The 24,435-nt window shown below is 43.3% G+C and overlaps 1 protein-coding gene across 2 annotated transcripts in view; it reads right to left on the bottom strand.

The window, feature by feature from the left end:
• Positions 1-13,288: 13,288 nt before the first annotated feature.
• The window catches only part of PRKCE (protein kinase C epsilon), a 442,256-nt gene continuing 431,109 nt past the window's right edge, over positions 13,289-24,435 (bottom strand). The window contains exon 16 of one of the 2 annotated variants that reach the window (XM_040430321.1): positions 13,289-16,209. In XM_040430321.1, the coding sequence (XP_040286255.1) occupies positions 16,063-16,209 (147 nt within the window). In that variant the 3' untranslated portion in view covers positions 13,289-16,062. The remainder of the gene's footprint in view (positions 16,210-24,435) is intronic. The other variant, XM_040430324.1, reaches the window with a different exon arrangement.

Genomic DNA, 24,435 nt, shown 5'->3' with positions numbered 1-24,435 from the left:
CAATCATTCCGGTGCTGAGATATTTGTGGGCCGCCGCTTTGTTAAGCGTCACTACCTACCACAGGCCCGTCACAACCTGTACGCAGGGGATCAAGTGGAGTATACCCCTATGCACTCCATTCAAGGCCCATTTGCTGCCGGTGTGACCCTGCTGGCCAAACCTTTGTCACCTGCAGTTACCCCAGAGTCCTGGCAGGAAGATCCAGGCTCTGCAGGGAAAGTTAGATGTCTTCAAGAAAACACGGATGGCAGATTACGTTTCAGGGAACAGCCGCAGCCTGAGACACTCATCCCTGACCTGGCTGCCCCACCAATGCTGCGGGTGGGCCAGATAAATAACTCGGTTCTCACTCTTAACCCCAGAGTGCAGCCATATGTGTTACCATGGAAGCAGCCCCAGGCACCCTCTGTTTGCCTTCCAGAACCCCTTCAGCCGGAGGTTTTACCCACCTCTGCACCGACTAGGATCCCGGCTTGCAGCAGGTCACCGCTGCTTTCAACAGGCTGTCTGCACAGCCACCACCAAAGGACACCACTAGAGGGCAGTGGCGTACCACTACAGCTGCAACCCTGAGCTACCAGAAGCAGGAGCACCCCCTAATGCGCTTTAGTAGCTCAAGCAGCGAGGAGAACCTGGACGTCCTTCTCTAAATTCCTTTCTTTTCAAAAATAAAGGACTAATGGGAGACACGTCATGGACTGTTCCTGACGGGTGAGGACCCGCTGGCATTGTTTTAATGTTTTCTTTTACAGGTTGCCCTATTTCGTCCTCACGCTAATGGTCATGTTCTGTAAGGACTCCCCCCATCATCATTTAACCCCTCATGTCCAAGTTCACAATGTTTTATCCCCTTTCTCAGGTTACTTGATAACCTCATGGAACTATGGTTCTAAATTATGCTACTATTTCATGTTTTTTTATGACATTTTATATCTCCCATTGGATTACAATTAACTTTTATTATTCCTGTGGATTATAATTGACTTTTACAGTTTCCAGAGGATTCTACATCAAGTACTTAAAGTAAAAGGACTCAAGTATTATTTGAACATATTATTGCACTCATTTTACCAGTTTACAGTTTATGCAACGTTTAAGTATTATATGCCCATTGTGTGTATTCTCTTTTAGGTGCCGCAATGTGACCTCATGCACTTATTGTGATAATTGCACTTAACTTTGCACTTAATCAGAAATGTAGCAACTTACTCCAGTGTGCCTTACTTTACAGCTCTTGTTCTCTCCCCCCTTTAAACGGACTGCCAATGCGGACGCTTAGTACTAATGGCCTACACCTGGTGTTATATACCCATAGGTACCCAGGGTAAGACCAAGTGGTAAGTCCTGGCAGGTCTAGTAACTACACGGGTAACCCCGTTGCTTTGGGGATGGTTAGAGGAGTTTTTGACCCCTCCTTCCTGCTGGTTATTTATTTAGGATTGCTCCCATCCTGAGGTGTCTTCCAGGAGTTTCATGGGATTATTATACCCTCCTCCTGTGGCATTGCCAGAAGTGCATGGAGACGCTAATACCTCCCCTTCTGTGCCTTTACCTAAGGTACAGCGCCTCAAACCTTAGAGCCATTTAGCTACCCATAGTCACCATAGTGATCGTGCTATAAGCCTTATATTTTGACTTTGGTGCAGGGAAGGGAATACAGGATAATGCCACCCTTCCATTTGCGGGCACTTCATTACATAATGGCGGGACTACAGAGTAAAGACACCCCCATGCTTCCTTTGGTGTTAGGATCCGGAACACTTCAAAGTTGTCAGTAGTGATTGCTCAGTGCAGACCTTGGTTCACTGGTTATACCGAGAGGGAAACTGTTAATTAAGGACACCATACTCATGTGGGCAGGAACCTAGGGTAGCCGTTTTATGTTTTGTCTTTGTATGTCATTATATGTAAAACATGCAGCACTTTGTATTAATTTGGGTCCCCCAGAGCTGGTTCCTCTCCCTCCTAAGCATAAGCCGAGGGCGGCTTAACTCGAAGTAAGGGGGAATGTAACACCCCAGAGTTGTGTTGCAAAACTCTTTTAACCCGCTACAACCTGTTAAGAGTATTTGCCTTGTCATCTTGTGTAATTTCACATAACATCCTCACAAATGTGCATTGAAAGCCTTGTTACATGTATATTGCTGTAATTTCTATGTTCACCAGCAGGTGGCAGCAATGTATTAGCATGGAGTTAAATTCAGTTTAGTGTTTCTGAGCTGGAATAGTACATTCCAGTTCAGCTCTCCCCTTCTGTAAGCAAAGTGGGCTGCGCCCATATCCTGCCTCATCGGGAGAGAAGGAAGTTAGGAGTAGTGTGCCAGCCACCCCTGCTAGGGGAAGGCTGTGTGTGTAGGAGCTCCCAGATATAGGGATCCAAAGCCAGGATCTTGTCTCGGCTGAGACAATTGATCATCATCCCCAGCCTGAGCCTTGCAGCCTCAGCTGGAAGAAGCAAGCAGACCACTCCAGAATTCCAGGAAGAAGCATACCCTGTGAAGCTTACTGTGAGTCAAAGAACAGAGACCCAGGAGAAGCCATATTCCTCCTCAGCTAGTCAGTCCCCATACAGTAGAAGATAGAAAGTGCAGAAGCCAAATTCCTGCCACAGTTTAGAGCTAACAAGCAGACGTCCTTTCCAGCAAAGCTCCAGGTACATGAGAGAGCAGAAGATATATTCCTGCCACACATTGCCAATACCTGCTGGGACCAAAGACTAATGCTGTACCTTGCTTGGATGAAAGCTTCCACCAGTAAAGACAAGTTTGAACTTTACCAAAGGTTTGGATCTCAATAACTGCTGACAATTCCTCTATTACTCCTACTAGCACCACACTCAATTTATTGCAAGGAGTCCAGCCATACCCAGGTAGGAGACACCGTTGACACTATTACTACTACCATACAGAGACATTACACCACTCTGGCATTCCTAACCTGGTGCGTGAGTTACAACACCTTAAAGGGCCCTGCGACAGTACCCTGCGCACGCTGCAATTGGCGTCACAAACAAAACTATAGACTATTATATCCATATCCTAACCCACTGCATAATTTGGCGTCCATGTAACCGTACCACAGTCCTGCTCATTGCAATTCCACCTTTCATTTTTCAGAGCTCCTCTGGAATATGAAAGGTAAATTCTGATTGGTTGCTATGGACAACTAAACCAGTTCTCCTTTACACCTGCTTGATAAATCTCCCGTGTTACTATGATACTGAATCTTTTCCCACAAAATGGTCCAGTTACAGTATATAATCTGCTCAGCTTCTCCTGCTCTATAACCTGCCGCCTGCAGATTGCACTACAAGTGGAAACATGACTGGTTCCCTTTCACCAGGTGAAACTGGTTTGAGTATATGTAGGATGTTGGTGCAGAGGTCACCTTATTACATATGCACGCGTTACAAAACTAAATCCACTGACTGGTATACATCAGGTCAAGCCGTAGCTGAGGGACCACATTCTAGCTCTTATTGATGTCATCCTTGTGATCTGAAATGTCCGTAACATCTCATGTGCAAAATGCAGACACCAGCCGTGTGCATGCCGCATTTTTTGCCCAATAGTAGAAAAGCCTATTATTCTCTGTAAAATGGACAAGCGTAGGACATGTTCTATAATTTTCTGTGACATCACATGGATGCGGATAGAAGATGGATGAGATCAGTGCGCTGCCCGTATTTTGTTGCAGCTCCATAAAAAGAATGGATCCGCAACCGAACTGCGGATTGGGCGCGAACCAAAACTATGGTTGTGTGCATAAAAATGGTTAACACTCTTCAATGCATTCTATCAAATCTTCAAACCAGTTTTATTCCAGACCATGTTGTCTAATGTCTCATCGGGTCTGAAGCCTCATTTAAATTCCAGACACTTTCAAAGCAGAAAACAGCAGAGAAGGTGGAGGTGCTGTAATTACCCAGATCGTTCCTTTGTGTAACTTTGTTCTTCAGGGGATGCTTTGAGCGGTGGACATGTCATGATTCTATCTTTTCTTCTTTGCTGCCTTTAAGGCCGAGATGGGAATAACCGCAGTAAGTGCCAGTCGGGGTGTTACGGAACTATGTAAGCAGATGGTGCTCCGCCGTTTCCGTATCTTCCATAGAAGTGAATGGGAGTTTCTCATCCAACATAGCACAGCAAGCTATGGTTCTCCTGTAACTCCCAGTGTAACCTCCTGTGTTGTGCTGTGTGAATAGCTCCTATTCACTGTAATGAAAGTTACCGAAACAGCAGAGCACCAGCCGCTTGGCCATTTCCATAACTCCACCTTTCCTGTCCAGTGCTTACTCCCATTCTGACCATGAAAGGCCAAGATGGAACACTTGTTCTTCTGGTGGTTGCATCTTTAATGTGACACATAATATCATCAAACAATGAATATGTATGGGGATGAGCGATCGCAGCAGAGATTGTTTGCCATACAGAGATGATTGCTGCAGCTATCACCATGGCTCAAAGCAGTGGCGTACCGCCAGAATAGGCAGACCACGCCGTTGCTACGGGGCTCGCGGCACAGGGGGGCCCAGAGCGCGTGGAAGGCCCCGTCCCCTACATCTACTCTGCACCGACAGTTTATTTTTCATAGTTAATATGGGCCGGCATTGAGGCCCGCCCACTTGTATTCCTTCCCACTGCTGGCTGCGCGTGTTCCTGCGCTGCGATCAGACACCCACTCACTTTTAAGTTACTGTCTGCTGTGGCCAAGACATCTAAGGCAGAATCGGGATGCTGCTTGCTTGCAGCCAGGATATGCTGCCCGCCCGCCCTGTTATCTCTGCGGGACTGGCGAGTCACATGACAAACACACTTACCTGCTCACTGCCAGTGCCGCCATTAGGGAGACTTCGTGGGGGAGTGCAGAGAGCCAGAAAGCATCTGAGCAGTGAGCAAACCGCATTGACTGCCATCAGTACTACTAGTGCCAGTAAGTTTTGGGGGTAAATAATGACGGACTGCTGCTTGGACATAACGTAAGATGAAAAATAAGTGATTCGGTGGAGTGGGCATTATAAAATAAAAATAAAAAAAATATACAGTGCCATATAATTAAAGGGGTTGTATCATCTCAGACAATGAGGGGATATCGCTAGGATATGCTCCCATTGTCTGATTGGTGCAGGTCCCACCTACAGCGAGAACAGAGGCTTGAAAGTCACGGAGGGCACAGGGCGCTTGCGCGGCCACTGTTCCTCTTCATTTTTATGGGACAACGAAAATAGCCGAGCCAGCGCTCAGCTATTTCAGCAGCCCCATAGAAATGAATGGAGGGCAAAAAAATTCCAAATGGGGTGGAATTTGAAAAAAAAAATGCAATTGCTCCACCGTTTTACGGGTTTTGTTTCTACAGCATTCCCTTTACGGCAAAACTGACCTGTGCCCTTCATTCTCTGGGTCAGTACGATTACAATGATATCACATATGTATATGTACTATCAAGGGTTTTCATGTCTAAATAGTGTAAAAACAAATTAAAACTTTGAATTTTTTTATTTATTTACATCACAAGTAGGTCATGTATACATTTCTTTATTGGCAAATGGTGATGTGGCAGGGGAGGAGCCAGGAGAGGAGGTGGGATGGGCCAGGGTGGGTAATGGGCAGGGTTAGGGGGCCCAATTCAGATTCTTGCTATGGGGCCCAGTGATTTCTATGTACGCCCCTGGCTCAAAGATCAGACAATTTTCAGGAAGGTCAAGGATGTTTCTGATAATTGCCTGTACATTGGCTCATGTAAAAGATGGGAAGAAGCAGATAGGAATGGCCTTAGTTTTTCGTACTGATGTGACAAAACTGGAACTTAAGAGTAATGTAAATAACCACTGGGAACAATGAAACTGGACACAGTACCGGACTGGCCTACCAGAGTACTAGACTTGCCTAACAGGGTGCCGGACTGGCCTACCAGAGTACTAGACTTGCCTAACAGGGTGCCGAACTGGCCTACCAGAGTACTAGACTTGCCTAACAGGGTGCCGGACTGGCCTACCAGAGTACTAGACTTGCCTAACAGGGTGCCGGACTGGCCTACCAGAGTACTAGACTTGCCTAACAGGCTGCCGGACTGGCCTACCAGAGTACTAGACTTGCCTAACAGGGTGCCGGACTGGCCTACCAGAGTACTAGACTTGCCTAACAGGGTGCCGGACTGGCCTACCAGAGTACTAGACTTGCCTAACAGGGTGCCGGACTGGCCTACCAGAGTACTAGACTTGCCTAACAGGGTGCCGGACTGGCCTACCAGAGTACTAGACTTGCCTAACAGGGTTCCGGACTGGCCTACCAGAGTACTAGACTTGCCTAACAGGGTGCCGGACTGGCCTACCAGAGTACTAGACTTGCCTAACAGGGTGCCGAACTGGCCTACCAGAGTACTAGACTTGCCTAACAGGGTGCCGGACTGGCCTACCAGAGTACTAGACTTGCCTAACAGGGTGCCGGACTGGCCTACCAGAGTACTAGACTTGCCTAACAGGGTGCCGGACTGGCCTACCAGAGTACTAGACTTGCCTAACAGGGTGCCGGACTGGCCTACCAGAGTACAAGGGGATCAAAGCTCTGATACCATAAAGGGCTCCAAAGGTCCAGGAGAAAAAAAGACATTTGGCATTACGTGGGGAATGTAAGTAGTTGTTAAAACAGTCATGTCAGGAGAGGTGAAAGATCCACTTTAAAGTCCGCACTACAGGTCAATCTGTGCCTGGATTCCACATAAATCTTTTCTGCAAAGTGCAGATGACATTGTAATTAGGTGCAACTCCGGCCCTGCGGGCAACAGAAACTGAAATCTATGTCAGCTAGAAGCCGGCTATAATTGATCTTTTTCTGTCTGTCTCATTATAACCTCGGGTATTTCATATTCTTCATGGAGAGCAGTCACACAGGTATCCATTTAATATTGTTGTATTTATTGGGTTCTGAAACAAATACACATTCACATCCTCTTGAGTACAGTACATTTGGCACAGTAATAATGTTTACAATGAAGTAACACAAATGAATGGCAATAGATTTAAAACACATCCATAAGAAAAAAAAAAGTGTCCTGTACAAATAAAGCATCACAATACAAAAACGGAATACCTTTTCTATTTATATATTTATATATAGCCAGAACTATTTGCACATAGTTTATTAGAGGTAATTTTCAGCTCTGTTTGGAATGGTCCTGGATTTTTCTCATGACACGGGATTCCATTATAAATCTCTAGTAACACGTGTGACAGGCTTCAGCTCTTTATTTTTTTGGCAGTTTAATTAAAATGCATCTATACATGGCAGGTAAAAGAAAGGAAGGAAATTGAGATTAGGTGTAACAGCACATCCATCAAAAGCCACCCCCCCCCCCCCCCCCCACACACATATACATGGGTATAAACAATTCCTTTAATCTGGCATTCAGAAGTCCATCAACTTTGATAATTCGGCACTTAGTCCTCATGCACCCGGCCGTTGGGCGGCCATATTGCGGCCCGCAAATGGCGGGTCAGCAATCCACGGCCGTGTGCACCCCGCATCACGGATGTCGACCCATTAACTTGAATGGGTCAGCAATTCCGGAGATGCGGAACGGAGTCACGGAACACCGGAAGCACTACAGAGCGCTTTCGTGGTGTTTCTTTCCGTGGTTCTGCACTGCAAAAAAATATGACACGTCATATTTTTTTGCGATGCGGACATACTTGAATGGGTCCGGCCCGCTGCACGGATGTTGCCCATGCATTGGGGACCGCAATTGCCGCACAACGGCCACAGAGTCCACAATGTCATGTAGAAGAGTGAGGCATGTATGGTATGGTCTTTGCTCATGTCAAATAGCTTTATAACTACATTGTATTTCATAATACTGGTTCTGACTGAGTTATGTCCTGTGATTAAATTCTGCTGATTGCGATAGGAAATTGTCGACAAGCTTGTTGACAGACACACCCCAACATCTTGGCTGAGCTCTTGTAACTCAGTGAGGGGGGGGACACTTTCTTCTTCATCAGATTACTGTATAGGTCCTAGGGTGGAGATGACACCTCCTTAAATGTTCAGCTCATGTATCAAGCTGGCAAAGAAAGGTGGAAGATTTCAGCTCTGAAGCCAGCAAAATTGTAAATACTGTAACAGAGGATCAGTACCAGACTTTTTTTTTTTGAAGACCAAAGGTGGGCATAAGCTCCGTCATGGCAGAAGGAAAACTTTATTTCTTAACATGAATCTACAGTAGAAATGAGAGTCCATGTGTTGATGGCCTCCAAACCCTTATCTATTCCTTATACAAAGGAGCAATGCCTCGTAAGAAATTGGTCATTTCTATAGGTCATCAATATCAGAATCTTGGAAAACCTATTTAAATCTTATCTTGGTTCTTTCTACTTGTCCAGAGGTCCGGAAAGTTTGATCATCTGACAGGTACTCTGAATGCTGGATTAAAGGAACAGTATGTATCGTTCATATTTTATAACGGCCTTACCTACAATATGCTTTTTATTTATTTATCTTGGCAAATCCAATGGTATAAAAACCTTGTATAAACCTGAAAGGAGGATGGCATGAATACCTGTCAGGCTTGACCTGTAGAATATACCAATCCTATAGAAATGAATGTTACAGCATCCGCAGGCAGGAGCGGGTGGCCACCTCAAAGCCCAGCAACGAAAGTCCAAAAACTAATGCAGCCAGTAGAAACACATTGGTATCTCCATTTTTGTTTGTTAAAGGGGATGTCCAATTTCAACAACCCCTGTTCAGATAGGATACCCCCTAGGGAAAAGCAAATCATGGGGTGACCGACTGCTGGGAACCATTGAGATCAGCTGTGACTACTGGGGGGAACTGCCATGTATATGGTCATTTTCCATGTCACCCAATGAATCGCCCAATGGGCATCCGACGATTTCATTGAATATCAACGGCCTAAATGGCAGACAGCCACGTGGCTCTGAGCTGGGAGACAATCCATGACCACTTCTTTCCCTCTCAATGAGATGATACAATTTAATTGATGTTTCTGGGATGACCCTCCATCGCAGAAACAAGTCGTAAATTAAATATTTCTTGATGAATCATAACTCACCCCCCAACCCATCTACCAACTCAATAAATTCATAAACTGAGTAAAATATTCAAGATTTAAAACCATAATAACAACAAATAATTACACCTGAGTTTCTAAAAAAAAGTTTAAAAAAAAAGTATATCAAACGGAATGTTTTATCACTGCCCACCCCCAATGTATGGTCCATGTGGGTATTTACCCTTGTAACATGCCTCCACTTAGTAACACACCAGCTTGATAATCGCCCTAGGATAGATACCAGTTAGGGCCCATTTACACGACCGTATCCGTTTTGCATTCCGCAAATTGCGTATCCGCAAAACACGGATACTGGCCATGTGCACCCAGCTTTTTGTAGTGCCTATTCTTGTCCTTCAAAAAATGCAGATCGGATGCAGATCAAAAATACAGTCATGTGAATAGGTCCTTAGTCTGCACCTACCCAATGTAATTGAAAAGCGTAGAGGATGGCGAAGAACGGGGAAGAGTATAAGCTTTTGTTTTCCTCTGTTCTTCCATTGGGAAACCCCAACACAACGGTGGAGTGGGAACAGAGGGAAATAGCCTAATGCATTAAAGTCAGAGCATATAACGGGTAGGCGGTCATTAGATAGGAGGGAATTGTCAGGCAATTGGGATTCCTTGGGCCAATCAATTTGCCATGTTTGAGATTCAATGATCTTGTACTAATACTAAAAATGCCCAAGTACTACCACCCTACTGCAGGCCATGATATAAGTGGGCCACTGTACCATTTATGTGCAATAATAAAACTTTCCTATTAATACATCTTAAAGGACATCTGTCAGCAGATTTGTACCTATGAAGCTGGCTGACCTGTGACATGTGCACTTGGCAGCTGAAGGCATCTGTGTTGGTCCCATGTTCATATGTGTCCGCATTGCTGAGAAAAATGTTTTCCATCAATGCAAATGAGCCTCTAGGAGCAACGGGGGCGTTGCCATTACACCTAGAGGCTCTGCTTTCTCTGCAACTGCCGCGCCCTCTGCACTTTAATTGACAGGGTCAGGCAGTGTAAATGTCATCACGTCTGGCCCTGTCAATCACAGTGGAGAGGGCGCGGCAGTTGCAGAGAGAGCAGAGCATCTAGGTGTAACGGCAACGCCCCTGTTGCTGGGTAGCAATACATGGATGGAACACCTTTAGGCTCCATTCACACATCCGTAATAATGGGTCCGCATCCGTTCCGCAAATTGCGGAACGGGTGCGGACCTATTCATTCTCTATGGGGACGGAATGGATGCGGAGAGCACACTATGTGCTCTCTGCATCCGCATTTCCGGAACGCGCCCCCGATCTTCCGGTCCCCGGCTCCCGAAAAAAAATAGAACATGTTCTATTCTTGTCCGCGATTGCGGACAAGATTAGGCATTTTCTATTATAGTGCCGGCACTATAATAGAAAATGCCTAATCTTGTCCGCAATTGTGGACAAGAATAGAACATGTTCTATTTTTTTCGGGAGCCGGGGACCGGAAGATCGGGGGCAAAATGCAAAATGCGGAATGCACATTGCCGGTGTCCGTGTTTTGCGGATCCGCGGATGTGTGAATGGACCCTTACTGCCCCATCTGCCATGGTTCTGCTAGACTGGACAACAACAATGGTTCTGCCATAGCCTCAGTACTGTGAGCAGATTACAGCCAACTCCCACTGGCCACGGTGTTGCTTTGGCATTGCCTGAGGTTATAGATGGGTAGTACACATTAAGAATTTGCAGCTTGGGATGTTGTATACAGCTATACGCCAACATCACATCCCAATAGCCCAATCCCAATCTCATCATCTGTTGGGATGCGATACTATAGCCAAGATTAGGTTGATGGTGGCACTGCAAGGTCACATAGCAGACAGCATTCAGTTTCATAGGTGCCATTGTATGAAAATTTGTATGAAAATTTAAATTGTATGAAATAAAAAATAATAATCAGCTTTTTTTCCCCCAGCCACTCCTGTAGATGAGCGGTGTTGGATATTGCAGTTCAATTCCATTAAAATTGAATGGCACTTTTAGTCTCATAAAACTCAATAAAACTGAATTTGAAATTATTATATAATAATTATAACATATTTTATATGAATAATTATATATGTATTAATATTAAAAATTATTCTATATATTTCTGATACAGTGCTCCATATTCATAGCTCAGATATATATAAATTATTTCTGGCTACCTGCAGCCTCCACAAGGAGGAGCTGATGAGCTTACTGCATGCCGTTTATACAGTACATTAAAGTGAATTACAAAGCAGTATGCAGTTAGCTCTTAAGCTCCCTCTAGTGGCGAGTGCGGTCAGCCAGAATATTATCATTGATGCCCCCCTTATGTAGCTGGGTGCGGGCCTTATTCGTTGTGATAAAAGGGAAGATATTGAATGACACTACATGTTCTTTCCATGTTTGCATTGGGATTCCTACAACTAACATCAAACCCAACCGTTCATCAAGGAGCAATAGAAAGATGGGAGTTTCTAGCCTAGTACATTAAAATACGTTGTATAAATAGCCCACCAGGGAGCGTAGATGAATGTCATAGAAATAAAAAAGGCCTAAAAACACAAAGAAACGAAACCGATGCTGTGTGTGCTAGCACTGTTGCTTCAAGCCAATATTCCTTCCTATTTCTTTAGTTACAAAGTTCTGAAATACTATACAGTCGATCGAGAAGAGCGTAATATCTGTGTACATCTCTTACGAAACCAATAATATTAATAATAATAATAATAATTATAAAAAAAATAATAATCTCTCACAGAAACTTGAACCAATACACATACAGAGTATTGCACATTGACCTTATTATAATAAATTCTTTATGGACTAGCATTTTATAATTTTTTTTCCGGTACATGCAGCAGTTGATACCTTTATAATGAATAAGACTCCACAGGCTTTTGCCGCAAACACTATTTACAAAAATCTCACCTGTACAAAAGGCAAATAAAGCTTCCTTAGTGCCACTTTGTCACTCACAAGTATTTTTGACTTTTTTTTTTTTTTTCTCTCTCCAAGAAGCAGCGGATTCATATCTGTCACTTCAAATGAATCCCGGTCGCCGCTTTAAAAAATAAAACTCAGTCCAGTAAAATACCTCAGAAATGGCAATACAGGTCTACACAAATACACAGGGTACTTCTGCAAATGAAAACGTAGGTAACACTGTCAGCACGTCTACAACAAGGTAACTGAACTATGGTGGTTACGGTTTTGCCTCAGTTGGCGCAATTTTTATTTTTTTGTTTGTTTCCAAATGAATACACAAACTAAATGTAGAGTTCTCGTGAATGTCAGTCATCATCCACACGCTTCTCCCCAAAGTGTGATCTATCAGATTTCATCCTGCGTGTCACATTGTGATAGTAGACAAATCGAAGAAAAAACAGGACAGTAGTGCTCCGGGTTCATAAACGTGCGCAAGGGCAACATGGGTGCAGGAGAAAGGTTTCAGGGAGCCGAGTGAATTATAATTCTAACACTGCTAAGGCTGGTCTCAGACGGGGAAGTGTGGTCACTGCTGCTGCTTGATAGCTAAAGGGGAACTCCTACAAATACTAAAAGGCCTCATTATATGGGTATATCATATGGCAGCCATGGAAGCCTATGATTTCATATAGATTCTTACAGATTTCAAGAAAAAATATAGCGCCAAGTTCTACTTGTCGCCAAAATACAGAGATAGTCACCCCTATCAGGATTGTTCTAGATGAAAATAATTCCGTAATGTGGTGCAGCTTCATAGTATGGAATGTAGGAATGCCGTGGGCTACACGGCAGAGAGGCTTAAGGGAAACGACAGCATGTTATAGAGCAGGAGGAGCTGAGCAGATTGATATATAGTTTTAAGGCTACTTTCACACTGGCGTTTTTTGCATCTCCGTCATGGATCTGCAAAAACGCTTCCGTTACAATAATACAACCGAATGCATCATGAACGGATCCGGGTTGTATTATGTCTTATATAGCTATGACGGATCCGTCATGAGCTCTATTGAAAGTCAATGGGGGACGGATCCGTTTTCTATTGTGGCAGAGAAAACGGATCCGTCCCCATTGACTTACATTGTGTTTCAGGACGGTCTACTTGCAGCGTTTTTCTGTCCGCGATGGGGATTCAACTAAATGGAACGGAATGCATTCTGGTGCACTCAGTTTCGTTCAGTTCAGTTTTGTCCCCATTGACAATGAATGGGGACAAAACTGAAGCGTCTTCTTCCGCTATTGAGATCCTATGAAGGATCTCAATAGCGGAATTGAAAACGCTAGTGTGAAAGTAGCCTAAGGAAAAAAGATCCAAAATAATGTGTATTTCATTCAATTAAGGCCCCTTTCAGATGAACGCATGGCCTCAGTGCCCATGTTGCAGCATGCAATGGGTATACAATCTGCAACGTACGGCAAAAGTTAAGACACTCAGAAGCCCATCCGTGGGCTTTCTGGTCCATTCCTCCGCACCGCAAAAAATAGGACATGTCCTATCCTTTGCCGTATGTTGTGGATCGCAGACCCATTCAAGTAACTCACTGAGTTCATGCAGCCAGTGCCTGTGTATTGCAGACCCGCTGTTTGCAGTCCGCAACACGGGCACAAGGCTATGCGTTCGTATGAATAGGGCCTTAATCCGCTGTCTATCTAAGCTTAGGAGTCCAGACCTAGATTGAAGTTGATCAGTCACTGCACAGACCTACAATGAAGTCAGTCAATCACTGAGTAGAGCCACCCACTGGACTCCTATGTACTGAGTGGGGCGGTCCACTGGACTCCTATGTACTGAGTAGGGCCGCCCACTGGACTCCTATGTACTGAGTAGAGCCACCCACTGGACTCCGATGTACTGAGTAGGGCCGTCCACTGGACTCCTATGTACTGAGTAGGGCCGCCCAATGGACTCCTATGTACTGAGTAGGGCCGTCCACTGGACTCCTATGTACTGAGTAGGGCCGTCCACTGGACTCCTATGTACTGAGTAGGGCCGCCCACTGGACTCCTATGTACTGAGTAGGGCCGCCCACTGGACTCCTATGTACTGAGTAGGGCCGCCCACTGGACTCCTATGTACTGAGTAGGGCCACCTACTTGACTCCTAAGCTCAGAACTTACAGGAACAGCAGTACAAGACAGGATATGTTAAAATGGGGACAAATAAGGTTCAGGACTTTTTGTATCACATTTGTAGGAGTAAAGATATCAGTAGCCACCACTGATGGGGCATGCTGGGGCCTATGGCTTCACAATGGATGAAAGACTACTGAACGGCTACTGAATCCAGCCTAGTAATACATTCCTTTAATCTTTGATCCTGGGGTCGGAGGATGTTCCATTTTTACAATGATATAATCTTAGATGCTATTGTATAGTACAGTTCTAGAAGATTTGAGGTGTGGAATAAATCAGACCATGAATGATCTAATGGGGAAGATTCATAAGTTGTCACTAAACCTTAGCTAACTGCTAATATAAATTAGCCCTTAAATAGCTGGTGACTACCACACAAGTGCCACATCGGAAACACATGGCACCGACATTCACACCTTTATATGCGTCCTCTTCAAAATACAGCCCCCTACTTCTATATCTGCATTGTGGGGTGTTCTCATCCACTGGAACACCCTGCAGAGGAGCTGAAGACTCAATGGAGGACCTAACATTCAGAGCAAAACACACTTAAAGGGGTTGTCCACAATTAAAAAAAGATGTTTTCTCCCAAAACAGCGCCAAACCTGTCCTGTGTGGTATTGCCGCTAAGCCTTCTTCACTTCAATGAAGCTGAGCTTCAAAATACCAGACACAACCTATGGACAGCCGTGGCGCTGCTTTTGGAAGAAAACCAAACGGTTCTTCTAATTTTAGACAATCCCTTTAAAGGGGTTGTATAAAGTAAGAAATGCATGACTGCTATCTGCCAGAAACATTTTTTCTTTTTTTTTTGCTATGGGCTATATGTGGCATAGCAGCTGATCACCATTCACTTGACTGTAGTACCATACATTGCCCATGGACAAGAATGGCACTATTTTTGGAAAAAAAAAAGCAGCCATGTTTTCTAAATTTTATACATGCCCTATGTTCTGAAGGCCCATGTTCTGAAAGGAAGACGCGTGAAGACAGGGGCTCTGTAAGACAACATGTCCATGGTGGTGCATTAAAGGGGTTCTCTAGGATTTAACAGTTCGATGGCCTATCCCTAGGGTAGGACATCAATCTCATATCTGTTGGGATCCAATGGTCTGCACCCCCACAATCCGCTGTTCTGAAATAGGCGCCATGCTACACAGCGCCATATACTGTGTAGTGGACAGAGCTGATGAATGGAAGTGAATGGAAGCAGCACTGCAGTAACCATCTCCCTCTGTTGTGCAGCTCCAGCACCTATTTCTGACACCGGAGTTACTCCGGAACAGCTGGGGATGCGGGATGTCGGAACCCTGCCGCTCTATCTAGGGATAGACCATCAATGGTTAAATCCTGGAGAACCCCTCATATATTTACAGCGTTTGCAGACTAACCCTAACCTTATATTTTTTATTTATTTATATTTTTTCAGACGGCAAGTCAAGTCCATCTGTCTCAGTGGTTAAAAGGAACAGTGTCTAAGCAGGAAAGGGTTAAAATAATTTAAAATACTTAAAACTCACCCTGCATTGCTTTCCTATTGTACACTTTCAGTAAGTAAAAAAAATAAAAATAAAAAGTATAAAATAAATAAAAAGGTTTTTCTAAGATTGTCTAGTATTTTGTGGTCTCCGACCAGGCAGAATGTTACAGCTACAGGTACGAACGGCAATGCTGCATTGCTCCATATAACAGAAAATAGGAGTGCCGTTAGTTAAAAAACAAAAATTTTTTAACAATAGCAACAATAAATAGTATCTTTACACAAGTAGCAGGCTCATAATAAAACAAGTTTGTAAGGATCCACTGAATCTCAGTCACGTATTAAGTCTCCATAGGACTACTGCATGAGGGCGTGATTCCACCGCGCCGTTACTTCAGGCCAAAGATTCTTCTCCAAAATAGGAGAATCCTTCAAATTCGCCCTGATTGATTTGTTTGACTATGGCTTCATCCACCAGTGTCAGAACGGGTTCTTCTCGTGTAAAATCCTGATCAAAGTTGTTGACATCACGTTTGGTTTTCTGAAAGAAAAAAAAAAGGAAGGTGATAAGCTGGTTGGTTTTCAAAGGGACAATTAAAAAAGTTATGGTGTTTCTATAGTGAGGTCTGAAATTCTGTGAGGCATTTATTTCATAACATATTTTATACACCACTAGGGGGAGCCTTACTGAAGAAGATTTTACACAGTTCCCATTGAACTCAATGATAGATCTGTATCCAGTAAGCTTATAAATCCCCTTGTGGTGGTTGGAGGAAGACTTTGTGAAGAGCTCTGTAACAGAAAAATGGAGCTCTATAAAGAAACAGTAGGTTATGAAATTAAAGGGATTTTCGAGGAGTATAAAGGGGTTGTCCAGGCTACAGATAATAATGACTTATCCTCAGGATATCTCTTCAATAAAAAATAATAATAATAATAATAAAAATGAAAATTAACAAAAGTCAAATGAAAAATAAATAAAAGTAAAAGTTCACCACTGTGTTTTCTTTTTCTTCTTTTGGCGTCGCAGACCACCGTGTGAAGCGGCTTATTCACATTCAAACTTCAAATTCAAATTCAACGAAGGAGTCGCGCTGCCCCACGGGCGGTGTTATACCTACGGACAACTTTATACCTATTGATTTTATACTTTTGTGAGTATAATAAAACCAATTTTTATCTGGAAGATTGGTGGACCTTCACTATGTGCCTTAACCTTTATATCTACAGAAGGGTTGTTTTGTGATAAAGACTATCCTCTTGTGGAATCTCGTTGATTGGCATTACCAAAAAGCTGATGTATCCTATCCTTATCAAGACTCAGGAAATATAGCCAAAGTGAGGCAGTGCGACTCCTTCAATGAATTATCCTCAGGATAGGTCATCAATATCAGATTGGTGGGGGTCTGACAGCCAGCACCTCCTGCCACCAACTGTTATGGGTAGGCATGGTGCCAGAAACTACAGTGTATGGGGAGGAAGCAGAAGGCTGTGTACACTGTGTAGTTTCTGGCACTGGCAGCTCAGCTCCCATTCACTTGAATGGTAGGCAAACTGCAGTATCTCATCACCATGTACAGAGCTGTCCTCCATACACAGTATAGTTTCCAGACCGGTGCCAAGGCTGCCCGAAACAGCTGATCAGTGAGGGTGCTGGGAGTCAGACACCCACCAATCTGATAATGATTACCTATCCTAAGGATCCCTTTAAGTACACAATTCATCAGTACATAATTATCAGACGGATCATTTTTACTAATGCTGTAATAAGATATGCAAAATGTCCACATCACTATATAGCATATAGGAAACCACGCCATACATCTACACATGACGATATAATATAAATCAATTACCAGACAGTGTGCAGAATAGCCTAGGTCCTGTTACATCACATCACAATATACAGAAAGTCGGCCCAATATACTATTGGATTTTCATGTCTAGATGCTATACTTTCTGTACTTTCACTTCCACAGTCAATTTATAAAGACACAAAAATTATTATTAATGTCCACAATGGCGCTTCAATCAAGAAATGATTTTTCCTAATACACTGTACAGTACATCTAGACGAGGCATCGGGTCTTTATGGCAACCACAAAAAAAAAAGTCAGCCTTGAAGGTCAGCTTTATCGGCCGGGATCTATGACCTCTCTGTGTGCTCCTTCTGCATCGGTGTGGGCACCACAAGGAAACAGGAAAATCTCCAAAACCCTTTCACCCCCCAGATTACAGATATTTTCTGGAAAACAAATAAAAAAAATGAACAATCCCTTTCAATTGCAGTCCCCTTACGTCGGCTACGGCATTACCACTGCTGAAGACCCACGCTGCGTTTCCAACCTAGGCTGGAGGTTAGGTAACCAGAGTCAGAAACCATGCTACAGTCTAATAAATCATCAGCAGGGTAAACAGCACAGGCACTTTGTCAGCTTGTTTGCGGAATAAGGGAAGTGTATGTACCCACAAAGTCAAGCCTACTGTAAATACAAAAATAGGAGTCGCTGTACTTCAACGTAGCTTCTACACATCAAAGAGAGGTACGGTAACAGCCGGAGGAATCAAAATGTTATGCTTGGCATTCTTCCACTGGGTTAATAGATGGTGATATTTGAGGTCTCTATCATTTATTAATACAGTAATAAAGGAGACTTCGGGAGGACCAGCTGACCGATGTGTATGGAGGCCTCCCAACTCTCGGAGGAGAGAAGGATCAAGTTCATGCATTTCAACACAGATGATACTTCTGTCTCGGAGAGACTCCCCATTCAAAATGCATGCCTGTGGGGCCAGTGTCGGACTGGGATACCTAGGGCCCACCAGTAAAATTTATTTTGGGGGCCCACAGTACGGATACATTCCAATATAATAAATAATCTAACAAGTTTTTTCATATGAACATAAGTTGGTGGAGGAGCTGTACATTGGATATATGTATGTAGTGCAGTAAGTCTAATGTGTTATGTGCCACTTGTGCAGGGGGTGGGAGACTAGGGGCCCACTTTGCCCAGGGGCCCACCAGGGGATTCCTCTGTACCCCTCTGGGCCAGTCTGAGCATGTGTGGGGCGGCCAGGGGAGATCAAACCGTATGGCCAGCTTTAAGGAAAGTTGTTGCTGGTGACCATTGCAAAGGAAATGTAGTATTACACTTCAGCAATTCAAATGAAAGCCTGATTATGTAATAGGCTCCAGGACATGTCTACTGAACCAAAGCAATAGTCACTCCACGATAGCAGCTGTCCGTGGTCAACAGAGGAAGATATGGAGGGGTAAACCTCTCTGTCCATATGTTCTCATAGGGCACATGGAAAAGGATAGTCTTGGGTAGTCTTAGTGCAATAACCCCTTTAAAGTTAATGAGTGGAGATATGAACCTGTGATATTAATACTTAATCTATATATATATATATATATAAAGAAGGACGTATGTATGTATGTTCCACGATCACTCAAAAACGCAACCATCGATTTCAACGAAACTTGGTGTACACATCCCTTGCTACCTGGAAAGAAATCCTGTGGGGGTCACAGCTCTCTAGGACGTACCGTTCCTGAGATATTGCCAAAAAATTACCTGCATTAGCCAATACAAGCCTGCAAGTCTTTCTCTTCATATCCCAACTGCCATACACACGGTCACATGTCCCTTATCAGCCAATAGAAGCTCTCAGGCCCTGAGTCTCCACATACACACAGTTTTACTCCAGGTTTCCATAACAACCCAGCCATTTTTCTTCACTGCTGTAGGTCAGCTTTAGACTAGGGCTACATGACAACATGTGTCGCGCGACACCTATGGCACAACTACACTGCTACATGAGTCGATGTCGCACCAATGTCGCGTGACAATTTTTATAATGATAGTCTTGGATGGATTTTTTGCAACTGTCGTGTCGCAGCATGTCACATGTCGCAGTGCGACACCATAGCCTATCATTATAAAAATTGTTGAGACAAAATGTTGCGCGACACATGTCGTCATGTAGCCCTAGCATTAAAGGCCCAGGGCGCTGTGGAGGTCACTGTTAAAGAGGTGTTCACTGTGGATGTTACTGTTAAGGGGGCAGGCCGCTGTGGAGGTCACTGTTAAAGGGGCGGGCACTGTGGAGGTCACTGTTAAAGGGGCGGACACTGTGGAGGTCACTGTTAAAGAGGTGTTCACTATGGATGTTACTGTTAAGTGGGCAGGCCGCTGTGGAGGTCACTGTTAAAGGGGCGGACACTGTGGAGGTCGCTGTTAAGGGGGCAGGTGCCACTATTAAAAGGGCAACTGCTGTGGAGGTCATTGTTAAGGCAGCAGGGTACTGTGAGGTCACTGTTAAGGCAGCGGGGTACTGTGGAGGTCACTGTTAAGGGGGCGGGCCTCTGAGGAGGTCACTGTCAAGGGAGTGGGGTGCTGTGAAACTCACAGTTAAATGGGCGGGCTGCTGTGAAGGTCAGTTAAGGGGATGGGCTGCTGTGGAGGTCCCATTTTAAAGTGGTGTGGCACTGTGGGGTCAGTGATAAGGGGTGGGGGACTGTGGAGTTCACTGTTAAAGGGGCAGGGTGCTGTAGAGGTCACTGTTATAGTGGATACTGTCGATATCTTTTAACGACACACACAAACTTTAAATGAAATAGATGAAATGTACCCGAGCGAAGCCGGATCCTTCTGCTAGTACTATATATGATATGAACCCAGTAGAGTTGAGTACATAAAAGACGTTTCCAGGTAAATCATTTTATCTAAAATATGAGTTGGAATGAGTTCAAATTGACCAGCAATTATTACTAATCCCACCAACCCAACTCCGCTACTGCTCCATCACTGCTCCGGTTCCCAATTTACTGGTCTCGGCCTCAAAAAGCAGAGCATGGCTTGGGCTGCCCACTCTGCCAGTCACTTGCTGAGGTGGGTCACCGCTGCATCCAGTGATTTACTTAATGGGCAGTTCAAGCCATTCTCTGCAAGTCAAGTCCAGAAAAGAGCAGCGATAGGTGAGGTGAGCAATGATTGGATTTAAAAAAAAATATATATAATTCCCCTGAAAAACCCTATTACAAAAATACAAAACAAATGTAACACAGCAAACGCATAAGAAATAAAGAAAAGATACTAAACAAACAACAGATGCTAAATATTAATGCTGAGCAGTGCAGAGAGGCACCAAGGCTTAGCACACAGAACAATATTGAGCTGCTGCAGAGGATGAATTAATCATGGAACTTGGAGACTGAATATTTTATGTTAGTGACAACTGGATTTAATACAGAATGTGCTACATTCATAAAGCAATATTAAGTACAGACAGGTGAGTACGATGACATATAACTGCAGACAAACACATTCATATATTTCAACACAAACCATTTGCATCTAAGATTAAGGTCCTCACCTGGTGTTAGGGCTCATTTACCAGGGTTTCTCTCCTTTTTTTTTTTTTTAAACCAAAAATAGTATAATACATTATAAATAGAAAACGTTGCTTTAGGGAAAAGCTGAAAAAAGACATCAGTCCATCCAGTTTAGCCTGTTATCCTGCAAGTTGATAATTTCTTATGTTTGAAGCAAAATAAAATAAAATGTGAAATCTGCACATACAGATGTGTCCACCTTTACCTTTCGGCAGATATCATTAAGGACTACCAATTTCTCATGATACAAATTCAATTCATTATCTCCACACCCTAGCAAAGCTCTTGACATACTGCAATGCACATCACAACCCCTGGGTGGCCACACATGGACATCTCACTCCACCCATCTGAAGAAATCTGGAGCCATCAGAAAAGGTAAGGAAGGACACATCTGTACAACCGAGCAGCACCAGAACCTGTCATGAATGATGTGAATTTACCAATGATAAATACCAGTATGTATTACTGTATAAACCTGCATCAGGAAGGTTTGTATTCAAGTAGGTAGGGTTGTATATAAGCTGGGAGGCAGTGAGGCTCAGATCTGTTGCCACTAGAAGATCCTTTGCCTTTCCTAAAAGTGATTAGGTGAAGTGATTATATATACATATAGAGAGAGAGATAATAATGCCTCCATATGTAGTTGGAGTACACTAGAAGCCTCATGTACCTCTATGGAAGACAAAACTGAGCCATACTATAATAATGATAATAATAATCTTTATTTATATGAGTCCTGAGAGCAAGGATGTTCCTGAGCATACATACGTTTTATTATTTGATAGAAGATACTTAAAGAGGACCTTTCACAGGTCCAGACATTATAAAGTAAGTACAGTAGCACGTTATATAGGGCATAAAGCAGGGATCTAATAGCACTTACTATTTTTCCTGGGCGCCGCTCCGTTCGCCCGCTGTGCCCCTGTTAAATTCTCCCGCCTGGTATGCTAATTAATAGCATCAGAACAGGGAGGAGGAGACGCCAGGGTTTCTCAATAGGCGTCTCCTGCCTGGCTGTAGCGCAGTCCAATCACAATCAAAGGAGAGCGTCACAGCCAGGGAGAAGGTCAGTTTTTTTTTCTCCCTGGCTGTGACGCGCTACAGCCAGGCAGGAGACGCCCATTGAGAAACCCTGTCTCCTCCTCCCTGTTCTGATGCTATTAATTAGCATACCAGGGGGGAGAATTTAACAGGGGCACAGCGGGTGAACGGAGCGGCGCCCAGGAAAAATAGTAAGTGCTATTAGATCCCTGCTTTATGCCCTATATAATGTGCTCCTTATTTTATAATGTCTGGACCCATGAACGGTCCTTTTTAAATGAGTGTTTATGAGGTCAGGAGATCAAAGATAAGGCTTCACATGAGCTGTCAGCTGATGGGACTTAGAAGTGAAAGAGACTGATTTTTTTAACCCCTGTACCTTAAAAACGACTGAACATTTTTAACAAAGACCAATTAAAAAAAATATCTTTAGCCTGAAATAAGTCAAATGCAATCATAAATAAAATTGACCCGAAGGTGTCCATAGCCTTTAGTAAATGTTTTAATGTGAACCACACAGTATATTCTTGGATGTTCCAGTAATACAAACCCATTAAGCATAATTAACGCCAAAAATATTCTCTTCTTATGTAAGATATTGAGCAGATGAGAACAAAGGCCATAGGGTGCTGGTGAAATTTAGGAAGTCACTGCCCACTCACTGGCCCATTGGAGATGGGGCATACGGTACTAACTAACTGATCAAATTGACTATGTGTTGGTATTTTGGGCTGATACTCTGTGGGATGTCATTTTTTCTACTGATTAAAATATTCAAAACAGTTTTTGGTAGTCATTAAAATCATATTAATTTGCACTGGAAAAAAATTTGAAGTTAACTTTTCTTGATTAATTGACCACCAGCATGTTTAGGCATGCGACTCCTTCTTGAGGACCAGCATATTAGATATATGGATTTACAACAAACTGTTTTCATTTTACTCTGTAATCACTGAGAGGTGGAGATTTCCTTTACAATTTTAGAAATAATATGATAAATACATAAATTGTGTTAATTAGAAAAACACATGAAAGTGCCATTTTTTTCTTAAAAGGAATCTGAAACTCAAAAGCCCTATTTTTATTCTTATTAACAACCAGAAATCCAGAGCTGCGTAATGTGCCACAAGGGGACAATTAGAGACATATTTCTGTCTTGGGAGAGAAAGAGCATTGTTCTGTCGGAATGAATTTGCCTTCAGACTCCTGGGACAGTCCTAAAAGGACTGTACCGTATCATACGCTTCACAGACATATGGAATGGATATTTTGTGGGGTACATATGACAATGGCTTTCTGTATGGATCAAACCGGGTCCAAGTCATCTCACCTTAATATATGATAGAAGGAAGAGAACAGTCATAAGCACCACTAAGGTTTGCAGGTAAACTCTTCAGCCAACACTGACTTGTTCACAGCCGAGGGAGAATTGCAAAGGTCTACGAGCTATCAGACCCTGTGGCACTGTGGTCTAGGCATGAGCCTCAGGAAGAAAAAGTTTGGCATCTTCTGTATAAAAGTGGCTTAAATGGGAGCTAAGCTACAGCATGTTGGGCATAGCCACTACACAGTGGATTGACCATCCTGCTTCCAGCTCTGTCCACTGTTATGTTTCTGGTGTCACACACCCACTAATTTGTGGAGGTGCCAGGTGTCGGACCCCGCTGATCTGGTACTGATGACCTGTCCGGAGAAAAGGTCATCCAGGGCTCCAGACTAAAACAAAATATCAAGGAGCCATTGGCTCCTAACCTGAAAAATTTAGGAGCCAAATTTTAATTTTTAGTCGCCAAATTTAAAATACATAAAATGACAGTATAATAAAAAAATAAAATAAACAAAAACACACATGTCTTACCTAGGGTTGTCACGATACCAAAATTTTGACTCGATTTCGATACTCGATATCACGTGAAAAAAAGAAAACACCAAAAAACCTTCGTGCATTCCACATTTTATGAAACGTCTCGATCATAATACAACAGTCCTAACCTAATTTTTGTCGGGACAATGTGACAATTTTTTTTTAAATTGCACGTTTTTTATTATTTTTTTCTGTTATTGCGTTCACCGCATAGGAGATATTTTTAAATATTTAAATAGTTCGCACTTCTTTGGGCGTGGCGATATGTAATTTTTTTTATTGTTTATATATTTTATATGTAAAATTGGGCAAGGGGGTGATTTAAACTTAATATTTTGGTGTTTGTTTTTTTTAACCTTTTTTTTTAACTTTATATTTAATAATTATTAACCCCCTTAGGGGCTATAACCTGGATCTTTAATGCCTTGTCCTATTCACCCTGATAGATCTCCATCAGGGTG

This window comes from Bufo bufo, chromosome 4 (genome assembly GCF_905171765.1).
Source record: "Bufo bufo chromosome 4, aBufBuf1.1, whole genome shotgun sequence".
NCBI classification, from domain to species: domain Eukaryota; kingdom Metazoa; phylum Chordata; class Amphibia; order Anura; family Bufonidae; genus Bufo; species Bufo bufo.
This window is presented reverse-complemented; position numbering and strand designations above follow the sequence as displayed.